Source organism: Halichoerus grypus, chromosome 12, assembly GCF_964656455.1.
Source record: "Halichoerus grypus chromosome 12, mHalGry1.hap1.1, whole genome shotgun sequence".
NCBI lineage: Eukaryota > Metazoa > Chordata > Mammalia > Carnivora > Phocidae > Halichoerus > Halichoerus grypus.
Genome location: NC_135723.1, coordinates 74,633,026 through 74,651,845, shown reverse-complemented (window position 1 = coordinate 74,651,845; position 18,820 = coordinate 74,633,026). Strand labels below are relative to the sequence as shown.

The 18,820-nt window shown below is 33.7% G+C and overlaps 1 protein-coding gene across 1 annotated transcript in view; it reads left to right on the top strand.

Moving 5' to 3' along the window:
* Positions 1 to 18,820, top strand: part of ASZ1 (ankyrin repeat, SAM and basic leucine zipper domain containing 1) — a 47,558-nt gene that overhangs the window by 2,334 nt on the left and 26,404 nt on the right. The window contains exons 3-4 of the mRNA XM_036077137.2: positions 654 to 776; positions 3,093 to 3,204. Of these exons, the coding sequence (XP_035933030.2) occupies positions 654 to 776; positions 3,093 to 3,204 (235 nt within the window). The remainder of the gene's footprint in view (positions 1 to 653; positions 777 to 3,092; positions 3,205 to 18,820) is intronic.

The following is an 18,820-nucleotide window of genomic DNA, read 5'->3' as shown; positions in this document are numbered from 1 at the left end:
AAAAAAAAATGAAAGTTCCCTTTGAGTCAGCCATTTCTAACAGTTCAAAGATGTCTCCAGTTTTTGTTATTATGTCAATATGTTCAGTTCTCTTTATTTTTTTTTTAAGATTTCATTTATTTATCTGAGAGAGAGAGAATAAGAGAGACAACACGAGAGGAGAGAGGGTCAGAGGCAGAAGCAGACTCCCCGCTGAGCAGGGAGCCTGATGCGGGACTCGATCCTGGGACTCCAGGATCATGACCTGAGCCGAAGGCAGTCGCTTAACCAACTGAGCCACCCAGGCACCCCTGTTCAGTTCTCTTTAAATTACTAAATATTTCATATATTCTAAAAGGTATAGCAGTTTCTCTCCTTACCCCTGGAGGTAACCATTCTGCTGTAGTTGATATTTATCATTCCTATGTGTGTCCTTATATTTTTATTAGGTATATATTATCCCCAAACCATATAGTGTTACTTTGAATATTTTTGAGCTACAATCATTTACTGTGTGGATCCTTTTAAACTTAGGCCATTATTACCAAGAAATTCCTTTTTGTTATAAATTACATGGTATATGTTACTATGCACAGTACTTTAAGCATATGAAGGTGGCAGTGATTTTTCTTTCGGTGGAGGAGGCTGTTAAAACTTGCTTTTTATACTGACAGGCATTAGTGTAGATTCCAGCTTTCGGTATGGATGGACTCCTCTTATGTATGCTGCTAGTGTTTCCAATGTAGAGCTGGTTCGGGTCCTTCTGGACAGAGGTGCTAATGCAAGCTTTGATAAGGGTAAGGTGTTTTAAACATTTAAAATATGTGAGTATTTACTTTGTATGTATCTCTGTTTAGAAGCCTAATTGTAATATTTAGGGGTGGTGATGTACACTTTCCGTGTTCTGTTTTTATATATTCACTTTAAAATAAACCTTTGTCCTTGAAAAAAGATAAGGTAAGATGTTGAGGTAACCCAACTGATTTTGTTTACTGTGATTTTCTTGATTCCCAAGCAACTATTATGCAAAGTGAAAAAAATTAAAGCAGTTTAAAAAACAAGCCTTCCTGTTAGTTATATTATGTAATTAAGATACAAAATCAAATTAAAAACCATAGATTTTTTGGGGGGGAAGAAACTCTCTTTCCAAGAAGATAGATTACATTTATATTAATAACTGCTTATGTTGTTATATACATTTAATTTCTATGCTAGAGGGTTTGGTTATTTTTTAAAGGAAAAATGCATTGAAATAAAACAAAAGACTGATAATTTTGTCAAAAATTACTTGAAAATCAGTCTTTAGAATTTAAAACTCAACTCTGAATTATATCACCTAAGGTTGTTTCAAAGATAGCTTATTAAATCCATATGTTTCCTTGTTATTAGATAATTCCTATTCTGTACTGCTTTGGATGCTTTTGAAAAATAAGAGTATATGTGCAAATCCAGTTTAATTATTATATTGAATTATTGCTTACTTATTTTTAACATGTTTCCAATAGGCAATTAAATTCATTTCATAATTCAGATATTGATTTCACTTTAGAATTAATTTTCACATTTACTTTGTACCTACATTAGATGTTTGTAAAACCATTTCTATTCTGTTTTGTCATCTATGTATTTTATATAACTTCCCATCTTTTCAGTAGTTTTATGTTTAATCTTCTATAATAGGTTTTTCTTTTTATTATGTCATTTTAAAATATCACCCAATGAAAGCTGGACTTAGGAATGAGATTTCTGAAAGTATATAAAATATTCTAAAAAAAATAATAGTTTTCTTAACTATAGAGAACAAACTGATGTTACCAGAGGAGAGATGGATGTGGGGATGGGTGAAATAGGGGATGGGGATTAAGGAGTACACTTGTGATGAGCACTGGGTGTTGAATGGAAGTGTTGAATCACTGTATTTTACACCTGAAACTAATATAGCACTGTGTGTTAACCAACTGGAATTTAAGTAAAAACTTAAAAAAATAAATTTAAAAAATTAATAGTTTTCTTTCTCTGCTTTTTGTAATCAGAGGAATACTTAGTTATAAAACAGTTTATATTTTTCTCAGCATGTTCACATAAATTCTTTTATGTACTCAACCATAGCCCCATCAGGTAAAGAGGGCAGCTTCCTATCTATAAGCTAGGTCTACTGAGATATTAAAGTATCACTGGAGTCAGTTTATCAGTAGCAGAACTGGGACTAGAATCTTTATACTTGATCAGTATTAAACCACTGATGTAAACCATAGCTGCCATGACCTATTTTGAATTCCCCAATTCTTACCTGAAAGGTGTTTTTATTTTTTTAATCTGTGATTCCTTTTGGTGCCATAGGGGCCAAGGGGAGAAGTTTTTAGGGAACAGGCTGAGCTCAGAGAGATCCAGTAGAAAAGAACCAAAAAGAAACCAATGGATATGGCAGTTAGGTCATTTTCAGTAGGATGGTTTGGATAAAAACCAAAATTTCACTGAGATGTCAAATGAATGAGAAATAAAGAAGTGAAATCAGAGAATATCAATTACTGTTTTTCAACTACAAGTTCAGCAAAGCAAAGTTTTTTCAACCAAAAACTGTTCAACTCCAGGCAGTATCTCTACACAGCATTCATGTTCTTATCACTTTCCTATTTTCTTAAAGGAAAGGGAATAAAGAAGGGAAATTAAGAAATGAATTTTATATATATATATATATATTTTTTAAAGATTTTATTTATTTATTTGCCAGAGAGAGACACAGCAAGAGAGGGAACACAAGCAAGGGGAGTGGGAGAGGGAGAAGCAGGCTTCCCGCTGATCAGGGAGCCCCATGCGGGACTTGATCCCAGGACCCTGGGATCATGACCTGAGCCGAAGGCAGATGCCTAACAGCTGAGCTACCCAGGTGCCCCTAGATATATTTTGGAGATTAAGGCAGTTCATCCCTGATCTCATTTTTTGATGAAGGGAGACAGGGAGACAAAGGTATCTACTAAAAGTAAGAGATTTGAGAATAGGTTATAAAATTTTAAGAGTACAGGAAATATTTAGAATCTTTTGAATGATAAAAAAAGTCAGATACACTTCTTGATGTGTGTGGGGGCGTTTCCTCACTTTTCTTTTCACTACAGATAAGCAGACTGTTTTGATAACTGCATGTTCTGCACGTGGCTCAGAGGAACAGATTTTAAAGTGTGTAGAGCTACTGCTTTCAAGAAATGCTGATCCAAATGTTGCTTGTAGGTAAGAGCCTTATTATCTGTTAAAAACTATGGATATTTTTCTTTATTAGCCTGTTAAACATTTGATAGCATGATTTTTTAAAAATCATAAACAATGTGTGTACTTGGCCATATAGTTGAGGAATGAAAATAGGTCATAAGGTCATGGTTCCAATTTTATAAGATTATCAGAGGAAGGGCATATCACAAAAGTAGTCCTTCAACTTTTAATTTTTAGAGGAATGTTCTAATAATTTGAAATGAGAGGGAAAGGAAGACAATAAACTATATCATTTCTTACGAATCATACAGTCAAAGATGATTAAGCTATAATAGTAAAACCTCTTCGTGCTCTCTCTATAACATTTACCTGCTAAACAGTTCTGCACAAATATTAAGAACTCCAAAATAATATATTGAAATGTTTTACTTTTCCTAAGACTTTTCCAGTTATGTTATATCATATAGTTAATAGTGTTTAGATGCATAGAAAACAAGCAGTAACTGTTTGTTGGATCTGTTGAAATGTCAGTAATTTAAAAAATGAATCAGCTTAAAATTTCTGTTACTGACTTCTTTCTTAATCTGGCTCTGTCTTCTGTTTTATTTAATCTTCAAAATGAATAGAGTAGGAAAGAGGCTATCCAACTGAAATATGTCTAGCATGAATAGAATTATTATTCATATGTCATTCAAATAATAATGATCTAATGCCTGATATATAGAAATAACTATACTTGACTTTAGAAGGTTTTTTTCCCCTAATTTAGTTTAATTTCTCAGCTAGACAACAGGTATCTATTTTATTTCCCAGTGGACACTTGGTAATGTCTGGAAACATTTTTGATTGTCACACCTGGGAGATTCTACTGGCTTAGAGTACACTACTGGCATAATGGGTGGAGGCCAGGGATATTGCTAAACGTCCACAGTACATAGGACAGCCTCTCAAAACAAAGAAGTATCAATCCCAAAATATCATAGTGCCCAGGTTGAGAAACTAGTGTGAGAAAAGTCAAGACTTACAGAGTGGATAATCAGTATTTAACAAACAGATTTTTTAAAGATCTGGAAAGACTACCTGCAAATTTTTAGCAAATCAATTCACAGGAACTTTTATTCTGTCATATATGTTATAATCCCTAGTTAGGTATAACTTTTGGATTTGGCTATACTTTGGAATTGGGGACTCTAAAACATCTAGCTGAAGTAAGCCTCGATAGGTGCTATAATTTTAATTTTTACCTTGAGAAGTGGCTTATGATAAGATTTGCCATTCTGGGTTCAATGGGAAATTGTTTTTTGCTGGTGCTCTTCTTTTTTTTTTTTTTTATTGCTTCTGCACTGTATTATAGAAAGTAAAACCTTTACCCTTCCAATTACTTATTATCTTGTAAACACATTTCTAATTTATTGCTTCTGATTTATTGTTAAACTCATCAATTAGTTCATAATTTCAGTTACTTTTTTTCTAGAAATTCTGTTTGATTCTTTTTAAAACCAGCAGTGTCACTTTTTTTTTTTAAAGATTTATTTGAGAGAGCAAGGGTGTGCATGTGTGCGCAAGGAGGGGCAGAGGGAGAAGGGAGAGAGAATCCCAAGCAGACTCCAAGCTGGGCATGGCGCTGCTCACAGGGCTTGATCCCAGGACTCTTGAGATCTTGACCTGAGCCAAAACCAAGAGTAGGACACTCAACCAACTATGCCACCCAGGTGCCCCTAGCAGTGTCACTTTTTATAGCTCTTTGTTCCCTGAAAACATTTTCAAGCTCTAAATAAGAACTTCTTTAATATGGCAAACATGCAGTTGACCCTTGAACAATGCAGGGGTGTAAGGTGAACCCCCTGTAAGGTGAAAATCTGCATATAACTTTTGATTCCCCCAAAACTTAACTACTAATAGCCCTCCGTTGAGCAGAAACCTTACCAATAACATAAACAGTTAATTAACACATATTTTGTATGTTATATGTATTATATACTGTGTTCTTACAATGAAGTAAGCTAGAAAAAAGAAAATGTTAAGAAAATCGTAAGAGAGGATATAGTACTGTACTGTATTTTTTTAAAGGCTTTATTTATTGAGAGAAAGAGAATATGTATGGGGGAGGGGCACAGAGAGAGGGAGGGAAAGAATCTCCAGCAGACTCCACGCTGAACGTGTAGCCTGATATGGGGCTCAGTCCCACAACCCTGAGATCATAACCTAAGCTGAAATCCAGAGTTGGATGCTTAACCGACTGAGCCACCCAGGTGCCCCTGTACTGTACTGTATTTATTGAAAAAAAATCTGTGTATAAGTGGACCTGTACAGTTCAAACCCATGTTGTTCAAGGGTCAACTGTAGTCTAGAAGTAACAGTTACAATATTTGAAATCTTGGTGGGTTTGTTTCTGTTAGCAGTAGCCTCTCATACTTCTGACTCATGACTAGGTACTAGTCATTAGATTTTAAAACTTACTTGTCAGAATAATATGAGGCCATCAGGTAGGAATTTATGGTTCTAAAATGTGCCTTGGGCACGATCACTCCAGGACTTATGTAACCTAACTAAGTTCAGGGGTTGAAGTTCCCCTGGATCATTTGGTGATGTATACCTAGAAAGCTAGTTTGTTTCTGGTTCATCCTTACCCTGAAGGTGTAGTCCTTAGAGTCCCAGCTTAATGTATGTTGAGTATGGTTTAGTAAACTTTCTACTTTGTATAGGCCCAGAACTTTGAATTTTGTTCCTCTTTGTGTTCACTGCCTCCAGAACCACAGCTTATTTTCCCATTGGGTTCTTCTGGACTGGCAAATGCCCTGAAGGCAAAAGCAACCACAAATGCTATGTTTATTTACCTCTTTGGGGTTTTGCCATCTAGATTTTGGTTTAGTGGTTCTTCAATATTTTATTAGTCCTTCAGTTTTTAAGAAATTAAAACAAAATTTCATTTAGCTGTTTTAGATACCTTCACAATTTTGATACAAATTAGCTTGCCATTAATGGAAGTAGAAACCTGCATCTTCTAAATGTTTTTTACTTATAGATCTTTTGTTAGCTCTTTAATTCCTTGTATTCCATGCAGACTTCTTTCTTGTTGAAAATAGCACTAATTTAATATTTAATGATGAACTTTCTGTATTAGTACCTCTAGACCTACCTTGGGGTTTTTTTTTAATTATCTTTTCTTAATTTTTAAAATTATTTTTATTTTTCCTCCTGTGGGACAAATGGTAAAAATAAACTGACAACTTGAAAGCCATTTTTAGTTGACACAAATCACATCTTATGTTTCTCTTGGACTTTGCCATTGACAGTTCTTAGCACAGTGTGCTGTGTGTCTAGCAAATTTAATACTGGTTTGGGTTTGTTTCTGGGGTTAGTGCTTTAGCTTGTTTTTAAATGAAACTGTGTACCAGGCAGTGTGTTGATTGCTCTTAAATAAATTCTCTAATATAATCCTTAGACCCCCGTGGTAGATAATACGTTTTTTACAGAATGGAAAAGTGGCTCTCAAGTATTTAAAACCTTGAATGTAGCACAGGTTTGATAAAGGAATTTACAGCAGTTTAATCCAAACAGGATCCACCACTGGAATGTATTTATGTTTCCCTTCTTGTCCATATTTAGGATTTTTCAACACAACCAATTTAAACAACATGGTCTTTTCTAATTGTTGCAAGACACATGTTTGTGTTAACCTGCCTTATATCTTGGGATTTTTTTTTTCTCTTTTTCCTAAATTATTGTAGATAGTTGAATGTTTTGATTTTAAAAGTCCACAGATGTCAAAGGAAGGTATGTGAACACAAAAATATTATCACTTTAATGTAGCTTAGTCATATTTAGCCCTGAAAACAAGGTGGCCTGTAATCAAATTACTTGCAACTTGGCAGTTGTGCCATAGTATGGACTTACCAACCGTTATTTTTCTTTTCATATTGATAATATAGTAACCAATGACATTATAAATTATTAAAGTTTAAAAGGTCTGTATTAGATGATTGGATATATGATAAAATTTGAAAACTTCAATCTAGTCTTAAATTTGGAGTTGACATTTTTATTGTTAAAGTAATAAGCTTTCAGAAAGTATATATAATTATAATTTCTGTGTTTTTTTTTAAGATTTTATTTATTTGTTGGAGAGAGAAAGCCAAAGACAGAGCACGAGCAGAGGGGGAGGGGCAGAGGGAGAGGGAGAAGCAGACTCCCCTGCTAAGCAGGGAGCCCAATGCTGGCTTGATCCCAGGACTCTGGGATCATGACCTGAGCCGAAGGCAAACGCTTAACTGACTGAGCTACCCAGGCACCCCTATAATTTCTGGTTTTAGGAATTGTGTGGGTTCTTTTCTCCAGGTTTTCTGAAACATTTTCTTTCTTTCTTTTTTTTTTTTGAAACACTTTCTTATATCAAAAAAAGATATATATATTTTTACATTTAGAAGGCAATTTTCCTGGCAGAGAAGTTTATATTCAGATTGCTCAGACATGAGATAAAGGTTTTGTAAAATGATGTGGCATTTTAATTTCAATAGATGTTTTTATTACCATTGATAAGACAGCACACATTAACTGATATCCAAGGTTTTGACGTAATCATTGTGTGATTGTTAACTTGTTCAATGTTACTGCCTGTTCTAATAGACAGAAAATACTCTGGGAAAAATGTTACTTTCTTTCTCAGAATATAAATTTACTTGTAAATGTCACTGGAGCATTTGGTAGATTGAGGTGTAATTTTGGATTACAAGATTAACTTGTTTTCTAGTCATAAGTAAATACGTGGCATATCTTTGCTCTGAAAACATAGGCTGAAGTCACAATAATATTTTCAGAAAGAATTTAAAAATAGCTTACTTAGAAAACGGTACTAGAAACTGTTATTTTGTGGGTTTTTTTCTTCCTATATGTCTTTATAAATTGCCTATCCAGACCCTTTGCTCATCTTTTTATTTACCTGTGTTTTCTTTATCGGCATATAGGAGCTGATTTTATCTTTGTTAGCAGTTTTACATGTATGCAAACAGTGACAAATACCTTAGTGTTACCTTGCATACTTAGGGCATGGCATTAATATTGCTATTCATAAACCTGGAAATCTACTTGGTCCTTTTGAAAGCACGGAATGGAGAGGATAGAGGTGAGAAAAGCTAGTTGATGAAAGCCCTTGACACTAATCTCTGAAAACACATGCACAGAAACCAAGACTTTAAAACAAATAAAAAAATAACTTCCAAATTCTGACTTGACTTTGTTTTATTGGTGTCTAGCACCAGTGGTAAGTTGTGTTGGCTATTAAAGCTTCCACTTGGAAGAGACCCATACCATTTCTTCTAGTTAATTGTGGTCATATCTAGCTTCAAAGGAGTGAGGAAGTATAATCTTACTGTGTTACAGGAGAATCAGCAATATTGGGTGGACAGCCCTGATGATTTACCATGTCACCTTAAATATCTTTTCTTCACGGCCACAATAATTTTCTTTTAACTGTATGCTTAACACAATAATTAATTTTGAATTTTGAACATAAATTTGTAGCAAGAAAAATTGGCATTTATCTCAGATTTTTCATTTACTTTTATATATAATTTTTCCCGGGGCGCCTGGGTGGCTCAGTTGGTTAAGTGTCTGCCTTCAGCTCAGGTCATGATCTCAGGGTCTTGGAGTCAGAATGGAGCCCCATGTCAGGCTCTTTGCTCAGCAGGGAGTCTGCTTCTCCCTCTCCCTCTGTGTTTGTACTCTCTTCCTGTATCTCTGCTTCTCCCTCTCCACTTGCTCTCTCTTTCTCTCTCGCTCTCTCTCAAATAAAATCTTTAAAAAAAATTTTTGTCCCTAATTTGCTCTTTATATCATCTCTTAAATTCATTGCAGTTTTGATATTTATAATCCTACCTTAAGGGCTACTTTAATAGTCTCCTAATTGATAGTTTTGACTGCACTCTGTATGTAATTGAGTCAGTCTTGTGTGCTGTTACCTGTAGAACACACTTCCTTTTGTCTTTTAGGTGAAAGCCAAACCTCTCTGTAATTTGATCCCACCTTAATGACTCCTCACTACTTCCTAAAGTCTAACTTCATTTTATTTCAACATTGTTCCTTAGATACATGGTCATTCCTGCCTCTATGTTTTTGCTTTTGTTATTCTTCAGTTTGGAATATCTTCTTCCCTCACTGTGCATTCAAATTGTGTCTTCAAGTGCCAGGTTAATAGTCTATGATGCTTTCCTTTGTTATTAAGGCCACAAGAGCACTTTTGTTCATAAGCTATGATTTTGGATGGGTGATTATCTTGTTCAGCTCCTATGTTGTCCTTTCATTGTTTTCTTGTATGAAAGTCTTGATTTCTCTGTAAGCCACTTGACTATCCTGGCACTACATATTTTTCGATTCCTTCACAGTTCTTTCATTTGATATTTATCAAGTTTTTATTGACTTTAATAGATTTGACATAGAATGATCATTTGTCTATTTTATTTGCAAAACTTAACTGAAACATATTATTTATGAAGTAATTAATATGTCAGTCCATTTATACCACAGAAAACATGAAACATGACTTAGAAGCTAAAGATCTGGGTCCAAATACTATCTCACCTACTTGCCCAAGCTAATGTAGCCATTAAGTCTTTTTGAAATATTTAAGGCTCAGTTTCTTCAGTGATTGATAGATGTGATACCTAACTAGCTAGCAGGGTAGCTGTGAGAATTAAAACAAGATAATGAATATGAAAGTACTTAACATGCTGCCATTTCATAATACATGCTTACTAAATGTCACATTACTTAAATTGATAATATTTCCTGTGCTGTATTATAAGAGCACAATTTCTGAAATGCACATTTCTTACTGATTTATAAAATTAAACTGATAAGAATACTGTTTTTCTTTAAACATTTTTATCATGTTAATAAAATGTACATAAGTGTGTAAGTCTATTCTTATCTTTTGAACTTAAAAAATCGTTAGTTAAATATTTCAATATGACATATACCTGGATTATTATTGTGGTAGATCAGGAGTAAATGAGAGTTGGGGATGTGAAAAGAATGGATATGAACTACCCTTTCCAGTAGCTTAACAAGAAAGAAAAGATAGAGGATATTAGCTAAATGTTTTGGAAGGTTAGATACACTGTGACTTCAGCAGTTAGTCTTTAAGCTCTGTTCTAACTGCTGAAAGAATGATTTTTTAAGTGAAGCTGTAGTTTGTCTAACACTCCTCAAAAAGATTACCCGATTAGTGAATGTAATTGTTTCAAATGCTTTGTAATTAGAAATTATAATACATCCTCTTCTGAAGTCTCTCTTTGAACTTTGGTATTGATTAGGTTTAGGTCACCATACACATTTTCACACAAAAAAATTAATTTGAAATAAAAACCAACCATATTTCATGTATTCTGACACATCTTTTTAACATATTTGCATCTCTGAAATTGGTGTGCCTCCTAAAATTGATGGTGTCATACATCAAATGAAATACAGATTTGTTACTTACCTATTTTAATTGTTTTGTCTTGGCTTATGTTTTTTGTATTCAGGGTTGTCCAATGGTACTAGAAGTCCTGGAAGAAGTGAACAGTGTAAAAATAACATTTTAAGCTTTCTCTCATGATTTCATAGCTTTCAAAAATGAAAGGTTTTTTTTTTTTTTCTTACTTAAATATTCTCTGTGGGGCTCCTGGGTGGCTCAGTCAGTTAAGCATCTGCTTTCAGCTCGGGTCATGATCTCAGGGTCCTGGGATTGAGCCCCATATCGGGCTCCTTGCTCAGTAGAGAGCCTGCTTCTCCCTCTGCCTGCCACTCCCCCTGCTTATGCTCACGCTCTCTTGCTCTCTCTCTAACAAATAAATAAATAAAATCTTTAAAAAAAAAAAAATACTCTTTCAGTGGTTCCCACCAAAATAGGTTACTTTCTACATATTAATGGTCTGTGCTAAGAAGGATGGATTTCGGATGTAATGAAGCATAAGATTAAAAGAATTGATTTATTTCTCCATTATGCTTATCTTGTATACATACAGATGGTATTTTAGTCAATAAGAGGCATACTGCTACAGTTATATTTCCTTCTGAAAATTTTCCCTACATTTCAGCATTATGGCAACAACTTCATGAATACCCTATACACAGAAGTGAATCCATTTTTGTTGGAAAAGTTTAATATCTCCTGTTAATATGTCTTTGTAGAACTGTGCACTAATTAGGACCTTTACTGAGTCAAAAATTTATTGCATCTTGTCAAGATACTAATTTTTAATATCCATTGGCCCTTACTAAAGCCAATTAGACTTATCAAAAATCAAGAAAAACATAAAACTTTGCATATAAAGCTGTAACTCATATAGTCTGAAAAAAGCATGTTTTGCCTAATTGATTCTAATTTTACTTTAAATATGTTTAAAATAATACGCTATAATGATTAAAGGCCCCTGTGCATCCTCCCCAGTCATAAGCATTTCACTTCTTTCTTCCCCAGAGGTAACAAGTCTTGTAATTTGTATGTATTTTTCCTGCCCAGGTTGGATTGATTGATTATCATCCACATGTACTTACATACAGTAATCCATCCATATATCTTTAAAAATTATATCATTTGGTACATTTTTTTTTCCATTTTCTCATTGAGATCCGATTTACAACGTGAAATACACAGATCTTAAGTGTACAGTTTGGAGAATGACAAATAAATACACCCATGTAGTTCACATCCCTTTCAAAATACGGAACATTTTTCCATTACCCTAGAAGTTCTCGTAGGTCCCTTCCAAGACAATCCTCTGAACCCTAGAGGCAACAACTATTATTTTTTTTCTACCCTGATTAGTGTTTTGTTTAGTGCATCATACATTATATACTCTTAGTATCTGAACTCTTCACTCAGCATAATATTTTTGAGATATATCCACGTTTTATGTATCAGTAGTTCATTTCTTTTTATTGCTGATAAATAGTCCAGTGTTTGAATATATCACAGTTTTTTTAATCTCTTGTTTTCTTTTTGTTTTTGATTTCTGTTTTACACTGTGGTCAGAGAACATCACTCTACGTGATTTCAGATCTTTACAGTTTGTTGAGATTTTCTTTATGGCCCAGAACGTAGTTAGTTTTTGCAAATGTTCCGTGTTCACTTCCACTAATAATTTGGCAATAGTTGGGTTTCATAGTCCATGTATATTAATTAGACCACATTTATTTGTTCTGTTATTCAAACCTTCTCAATGACTACTGATTTTTTTGCTTGCTTGTTCTATCAGTTACTGTGATTTCTATTTTGATCAACTTTTGCAACTTTTAAGGTCACCATATTCCTGATGCATTAACCTTTTATGAAATATGTTCCTCTACATGTTTAGTAATGCTTCTTTATTATAATATACTTCGTTTAATATTAGTATGACTGTACCAGCTTTCTTTAGCATATTTTTCCGTCCTTTTGCTTTCAGCCTTTCTATGTGCTTTTATTTAAAGTAAGCAACAGATAGTTCTTTTTTAAATTCAGATTAACAATAGTTTTCTTTTAATTGGAATATTTAGTTCACTGGCGTTTAGGGTACATGCTGATTTATCTGTTTCATAGTGCTCTTTTTCCCCAAGATTACTTTTGGATTAATTTTTTTTTTACTCAGTTTCCTGTCTTGCTAGTTACTCATTCTTCTCTTATTCTTTGAGTGGCTACTCTAAAGATTGTAGCATGTACTTTTTACTTATAAGAGTCCATTATATACTAATACTTTTACCAATTCCTGGACAATGTTAGGAATCTTAGACTATTTTAACTCCATTTGCTCATCCCACTCCTGCCTTTGTGGTGGTGGTGTCATATATTTTAAATCTCTATGTATTTTAAACCTCACAGCACATAATTGTCATTTTATTACTGTTATCAATTATGTTGTTATTTTGAACTCTTATTTAGATTTAATCATATATTCATTCCCTCCAGTATTCTTCATTCCATTCTATATTTTCATGTTTCAATCGGGGATCATTTGTCTTCTGAAAACCTTTCTTTAGTGTATTTGCTGGTGACAAAGTCTGTTTTTGTTTGAAAACCTTTTTATTAAAACTTTAATTATGAAAGTCATTTTAATTGAGCATAGACTGTAGGTTAGACGTTATTTCCATTTGGTATTTTAAAGCTATCATTTTGCTGTCTCCTGGCTTCCTTTGTTTCTATTGAAAAGCTAGCTGTTAGTCTTATTGTTGAAGGTATTCTATTTTATCCTCTGGTGGTTTTTATGATTTTCTGCTTGTTTCTTGTTTTGGGCAACTTTGCTATAATATTCCTAGGTATATCTTTCTTTGAATTTGTTCAGCTTGGGGTTTATAGAACTTTTTAAATCTGTTGTTTGATACATATTGTGAGTCAAAAGTTTTTCAGCCAATATGTCTTCAAATACTGCTTTTACCTCATTCTCTCTCTCTCCAACTGAGATTTAGACCATTATACTCATATCACATAGGTCTCTTAACAATCTTTTATTTTCCATCCTTTTTCTGCTCCATATTTCACCCTGGGTATTTTCTCCTGGCCTCCTCCTAACCTCCAGGTTACTAATCTGCTGCTGTTGCAGTTAATCTGCTATTAAACTCATCTATTAACTTCTTAATTTCAGTAATCCTATTTTTCAGTTCTAGAATTTCTGCTTACCTCTTTTTTCCCCTAAAATTAAAGGTCTCTAATTAAATTTTTTCTTTGTCTTCTGTTTTCTGGAGCATATTAATCACACTTATTTTAAAGTATGTTTCTATAGGTCTTTTTTTATTGTCTCTTTCTCTTTTCTTTGGTCACTTGTTTTGTGTCCTAGAATGCCTAGTGATTTTTGATTGAATGCTAGGTATTATGTATAAACATTTGTATAGATCTGTTTGCTTCCAGAAAATATTTTCTTCTGACTGGGAGTTAGAACCTTGGTCTAATCAGTGATTATGATGGTTCAGGTTGGGTTTCAGTATTAATCTCTTTCCCTTATAGCCCTTTAGTGATCTCAATTCAAACTTGGGATTTTACCTGAGCCACTCATCCTTCAACAGTCATGAATGATAAATTTTGTCTCCTCAGTTTTATGGGAATGCTAAAAGCTCTTCTTACCTTTTCAGCCTCTTAGCATCTGTTTTATGGTCTTCCTCTCTCCTCCCCACACATATTTTGTGTATCTTAGGTATCTGCATATGCCTTGAAGATAAGAGCCCAGCAGAAGATCACTTCTCTGCAGGGTCCCTTTTATTTTCTGCTATTCCCTTTTTTCCAGACTCTTAATCCTTGAAGTTCTTGGTTGGTATCCTTGAACCCCAATTTTTGTGTCTTTATCCCCATAAGAAGGCCTAGAGGTACTGTTTCCTGAGTATGCTACCGAGGAATGGTGAATGTCTCGAGAGAAGGTGACAGAGGATTTAGTACTCAGTTCAACAAATGCCTCTTTTCTCCCCAAGATACTGGCTTCTCATGTTCTGGCTGCCTTGGTTTTCTATCAGGCCTTCAAACATATTTTGTGTTTTGTCAGCTTTTACAGCCTTTGTTAGTGGGAGGGTTAATATAATACAACTGCTCTGATAGCTGGAAATGGATGTCCAATTCATAGCATTTTATCATTGTCTCCTTTTTCATAGTTATTTCATTAATCCCCCAGCTAAAAGCTGATTGCTTAAAGCAGAGCAAAAACAGTAGATAATACTGAACTATATGGTAAAAATGTGACATGCAGACAAACCAACCATTTTGCCCTTGGTACAGAGAAGTAATAAATACATCATTATGAAGGTACATTTTTTCCCCGTCAGATTGAGAGTTTTGCTTCTACTTTTCCTTGTATGCCCTCTAGTGGAAGTTTTATTGAAATGAAATAATTACAAAGAGATGAATAAAAGGCTCTGTATCATCCAGAAAAAAAAATTTAATTATGGTAATAATAATATGTGTACATTTAATTTTTTTTACCAACTCTTGACCATTAACAATTTTTGAGGAAAAAAACAATATCACTAGTATATTCAAGTGGGTTTAGTTAAACAGTATATGCTAAGCACTAGGAGATACAAGGTAACAAATTCATTCCCTGCCTCAAGAATTTGACAATATAGAAGAGATTACAGGACTACAGACATTTACAATATAGTAAGACTAGAGGTAATAGAGGGTTTCTCTAGGAATAGAAATTAGAACAGAGTTTAACAGAGATGAAGATGTCAAGTGTGAAAGATTCCTATAGTTTTTATCTTTAGAATTGAGACATGAAGAATGAATAGCAGTCAAATGAAGATGATAGAAAAGAATATTCAATGTAGAGGGAGGTGCTTCTGCAGGCAGAGAAGGATAAGAGAGACACATTGTATTCAGGCAATTGTAAGTTATGTAACTTACAACTGAGTAGAAAATGAGTCAGAATTTAGCAGTGGCTAGATGATAATCTGTGTAAATCTGTGAAAAAGGAATGTATTAGTATTTTATAAAGGTTATTCTGACAGTAGGTTGAGGATCAGTTGGAGCCAAGAGGTCCAGTTAAAAGACTGTTGCTTTTGCCAGAGCCATGGACTATATATTCAGAATTGAAAATAGCAAGTAATTTTGCCTGAATTTGAAAAACGTTAGTTCCACTATACCTCAATAGTTATCAAAATGTATTTTTACTTAAAATTCTAATCACAAAATGTTCTTGTTAAAATTTTTTAAAAAGTAGTTCAGAAAGTGAAAAGTCTTTTTTTCCTACTCTGTAATAGGTTGTTATATATTCTTAAAGAATTTCTTCCATGTGTTAGCATTTTTCTTTTGTTTTCCTTTGTTTTTAAATGGGATTATTTGCTGTATACTGCATTGCAATTGTTTTTCCAACTGATCTGTGTTTCGCAGACACTATACTGCCCGTATGATCACTATAGTTCTCTCTTTATAATGGCTGCATAATACTCCACTGTATGGATGTGTTATCATTGCTTAACCTAATATTTTACTGAAAAACAGTTGGATTGTTTTCAGTTTTTTAGTATTACAAAAAATGCTACAGTGAACATCTTTGGAAACATGGGTAGGTTTTCTGTGGAACATATTCCTAAAGTAGAGTTGCTGACTCAAAGATATATTTATATTTAGAATTGTGGTAAGTGGTGCCAAATTGTCTTCTGAAAAATTTGGTTACTTTATACTACCTCCAACAGTATTTGAGAGGACCTACACCATGATATCACTGGATGTTTTTGATGTTCTAAATTGTCCAATCTGATGTGTAAAAATGATACTTCATTTTAGTTTGCATGCTTTTCAGTAATACCTAGTTGATTAGTCTTCCACATTTTTGTGAGTTGTCTGTTTATATTTCTTTGTCTACTAATTGCCTGTGACCTTTGCCGTTTTTTCTATTTGGTGGTCCACATGTTTCTTACTGATTTATAAGATCTTTTTGTATAGTGGATCTTTTATTTTTAGCTTTTTATTGTTATATGTGTTGAAAACAAATATTTTCATTTGTGCTGTTTTTTGTTTTAAATTTTATGTTGTGATTTCTGTCTTTTGAGAAAAATTATCAGAAAGCTAACTTCCAAAAAAAAGTCCTAGGCTCAGAGAGTTGAACAAGCTACTACTTTTAAATTTCTAAGGAATAGATTACACTAATACAATTTAAATAGTTCCAGAGTATAAAAAAAAGAGAGAGAAGCCTTTCAGTTCTTTTTTATAAAGCAAACATAACTGATTCTGAAATCCAGTTTTAAAAAAATTATCTACTCCAACAAACTTTATAAATCAATCTATTATAAATATAAATAGAAAAATCCCAGATCTTTAATGAAGTATCAGGAAAATAAATGTAATCAGCAGATTAAATAAATAACATGCAGTGATCATATGGGATTCATGTCAACTACAAAAAAATGGTTCAATATTAGGGAAATATATTTTATAAATAGGTCAAGGGATTTTTTAAAGGGAGGTTACCATCATAATAGATGGCCAGAATGGCGTTTTTATAAAAGTTTAAATCACATTCCAGTTTTCATAACCTTAGTACAATTTGATTAGATGAATATTTCCTTAATTTCATAAACATATAACTGAAACCAAAACAAGTCATATGCTTTACAGAGAAACACGAGAGGCATTTGCACTGGTGCCAAGAAGATGACAAGGATGCTTATCATAAGCTCTCTTTTTGTCCTAACATTGTTTTAGGAATTATAGAGTAATTCAGTTATGCAGAAGAAGAAAACAGGAGATACAAATAATAAAAATAGCTAATAATGATAGATAATTTATTTCATGCTAGGTACTGTTCTGGTTATTGAACATTATTATGTCATTACCACAGATACGATAATACCACGAATAGGTGCCACAAATGCCCCTATAAGGTTGTAGAAACTGAGGTAGTAAGAGCGTAAGAAACTTCCTAAGGTTACACAGACAATAAATGCTGAACACTAGATTTGAACTTAGGCAGAATGACTATACTTACAAGTATACAACTTCTACTTTAAACCAAGAGTTTGCAAACCTTTAAAGTTTGACTGGAGCAGGGCCATGCTCATTCACTTATGCATTGTCTGTGGCTATTTTCATGCTAGAACCGTGGACTTGAGTGGCTGTGACACAGCCTTGTATACTCTAAAAACCTAAAATATTTACTCTCTTGCCCATTACAGAAAAAGTTTGCCAAATCCTGTTTTAAACCACTAACCTATGTTACCTTTGATCAAACTATTAGGCCTTTTTTATTAGGGAAGAGGAGATAAAATTCTAATATTTTAGATTATATGACTATATGCTTGGTAAACCCCAAGATAATCAACCCAAAAACTATTAGAAGTAGTAATCATAAAATGATGTAGTTTTTTTTTTAAATACTAATAGGCAAAATAAAGTTGGTTCCCAACTTATAAATAGTAACCAGCTTGGGAATACAATGAGATAATAGATCCCAGTGTCAAGAGCAAAAAACATAAATATCTAAAAGTGCATGTACAAGAAATGTGAAAAATCCAAATGAAGAAAAGTTTAAAACTACACTGAGTGAAACAAAAGGAGATTGAATTAAATAGATGTGTCATGTTCTTGGCTGAGATGACTCAGCATTAAAAAAAGACATTTCGTTTTTTATCTAAATTAGTCTGTAAAATTAAACATCTCATTCAGAGTGCCAAGGGGATTGTTTTAACTTTTTTTTTTTTTTTTTTAAAGATTTTATTTATTTATTTGGCAGCGAGAGAGGGAACACAAGCAGGGGGAATGGGAGAGGGAGAAGCAGGCTTCCTGCCGAGCAGGGAGCCCCATGCGGGGCTCGATCCCAGAACCCTGGGATCATGACCTGAGCCGAAGGCAGACGCTTAACGAATGAGCCACCCAGGCACCCCGGGATTGTTTTAACTTTATGAAATGATTTTACAAATTCTGAGAGAAAAACATGACCAAAGAAAAGACCAAGAATTTTCTGAAAAATAGGTTTATGACTTGAAGATGTTAAAGTGAACAAATTCTAAAGTCTTGCCCCTCCACAACAAATTTTGGATATCCATAAAGTTTTAGTAAAGTTCTTTTTGAAGCAGGAAAGGGAATAATCTCTGGAATGGAAAAGAAGTAACTTCCTAAAGAAGGAAACAGATGGGAACCCTCTCTGGCAATCCCTAAGAACTACAGTACTGATAGGCTAGGCCAGGGTTGCTGGCT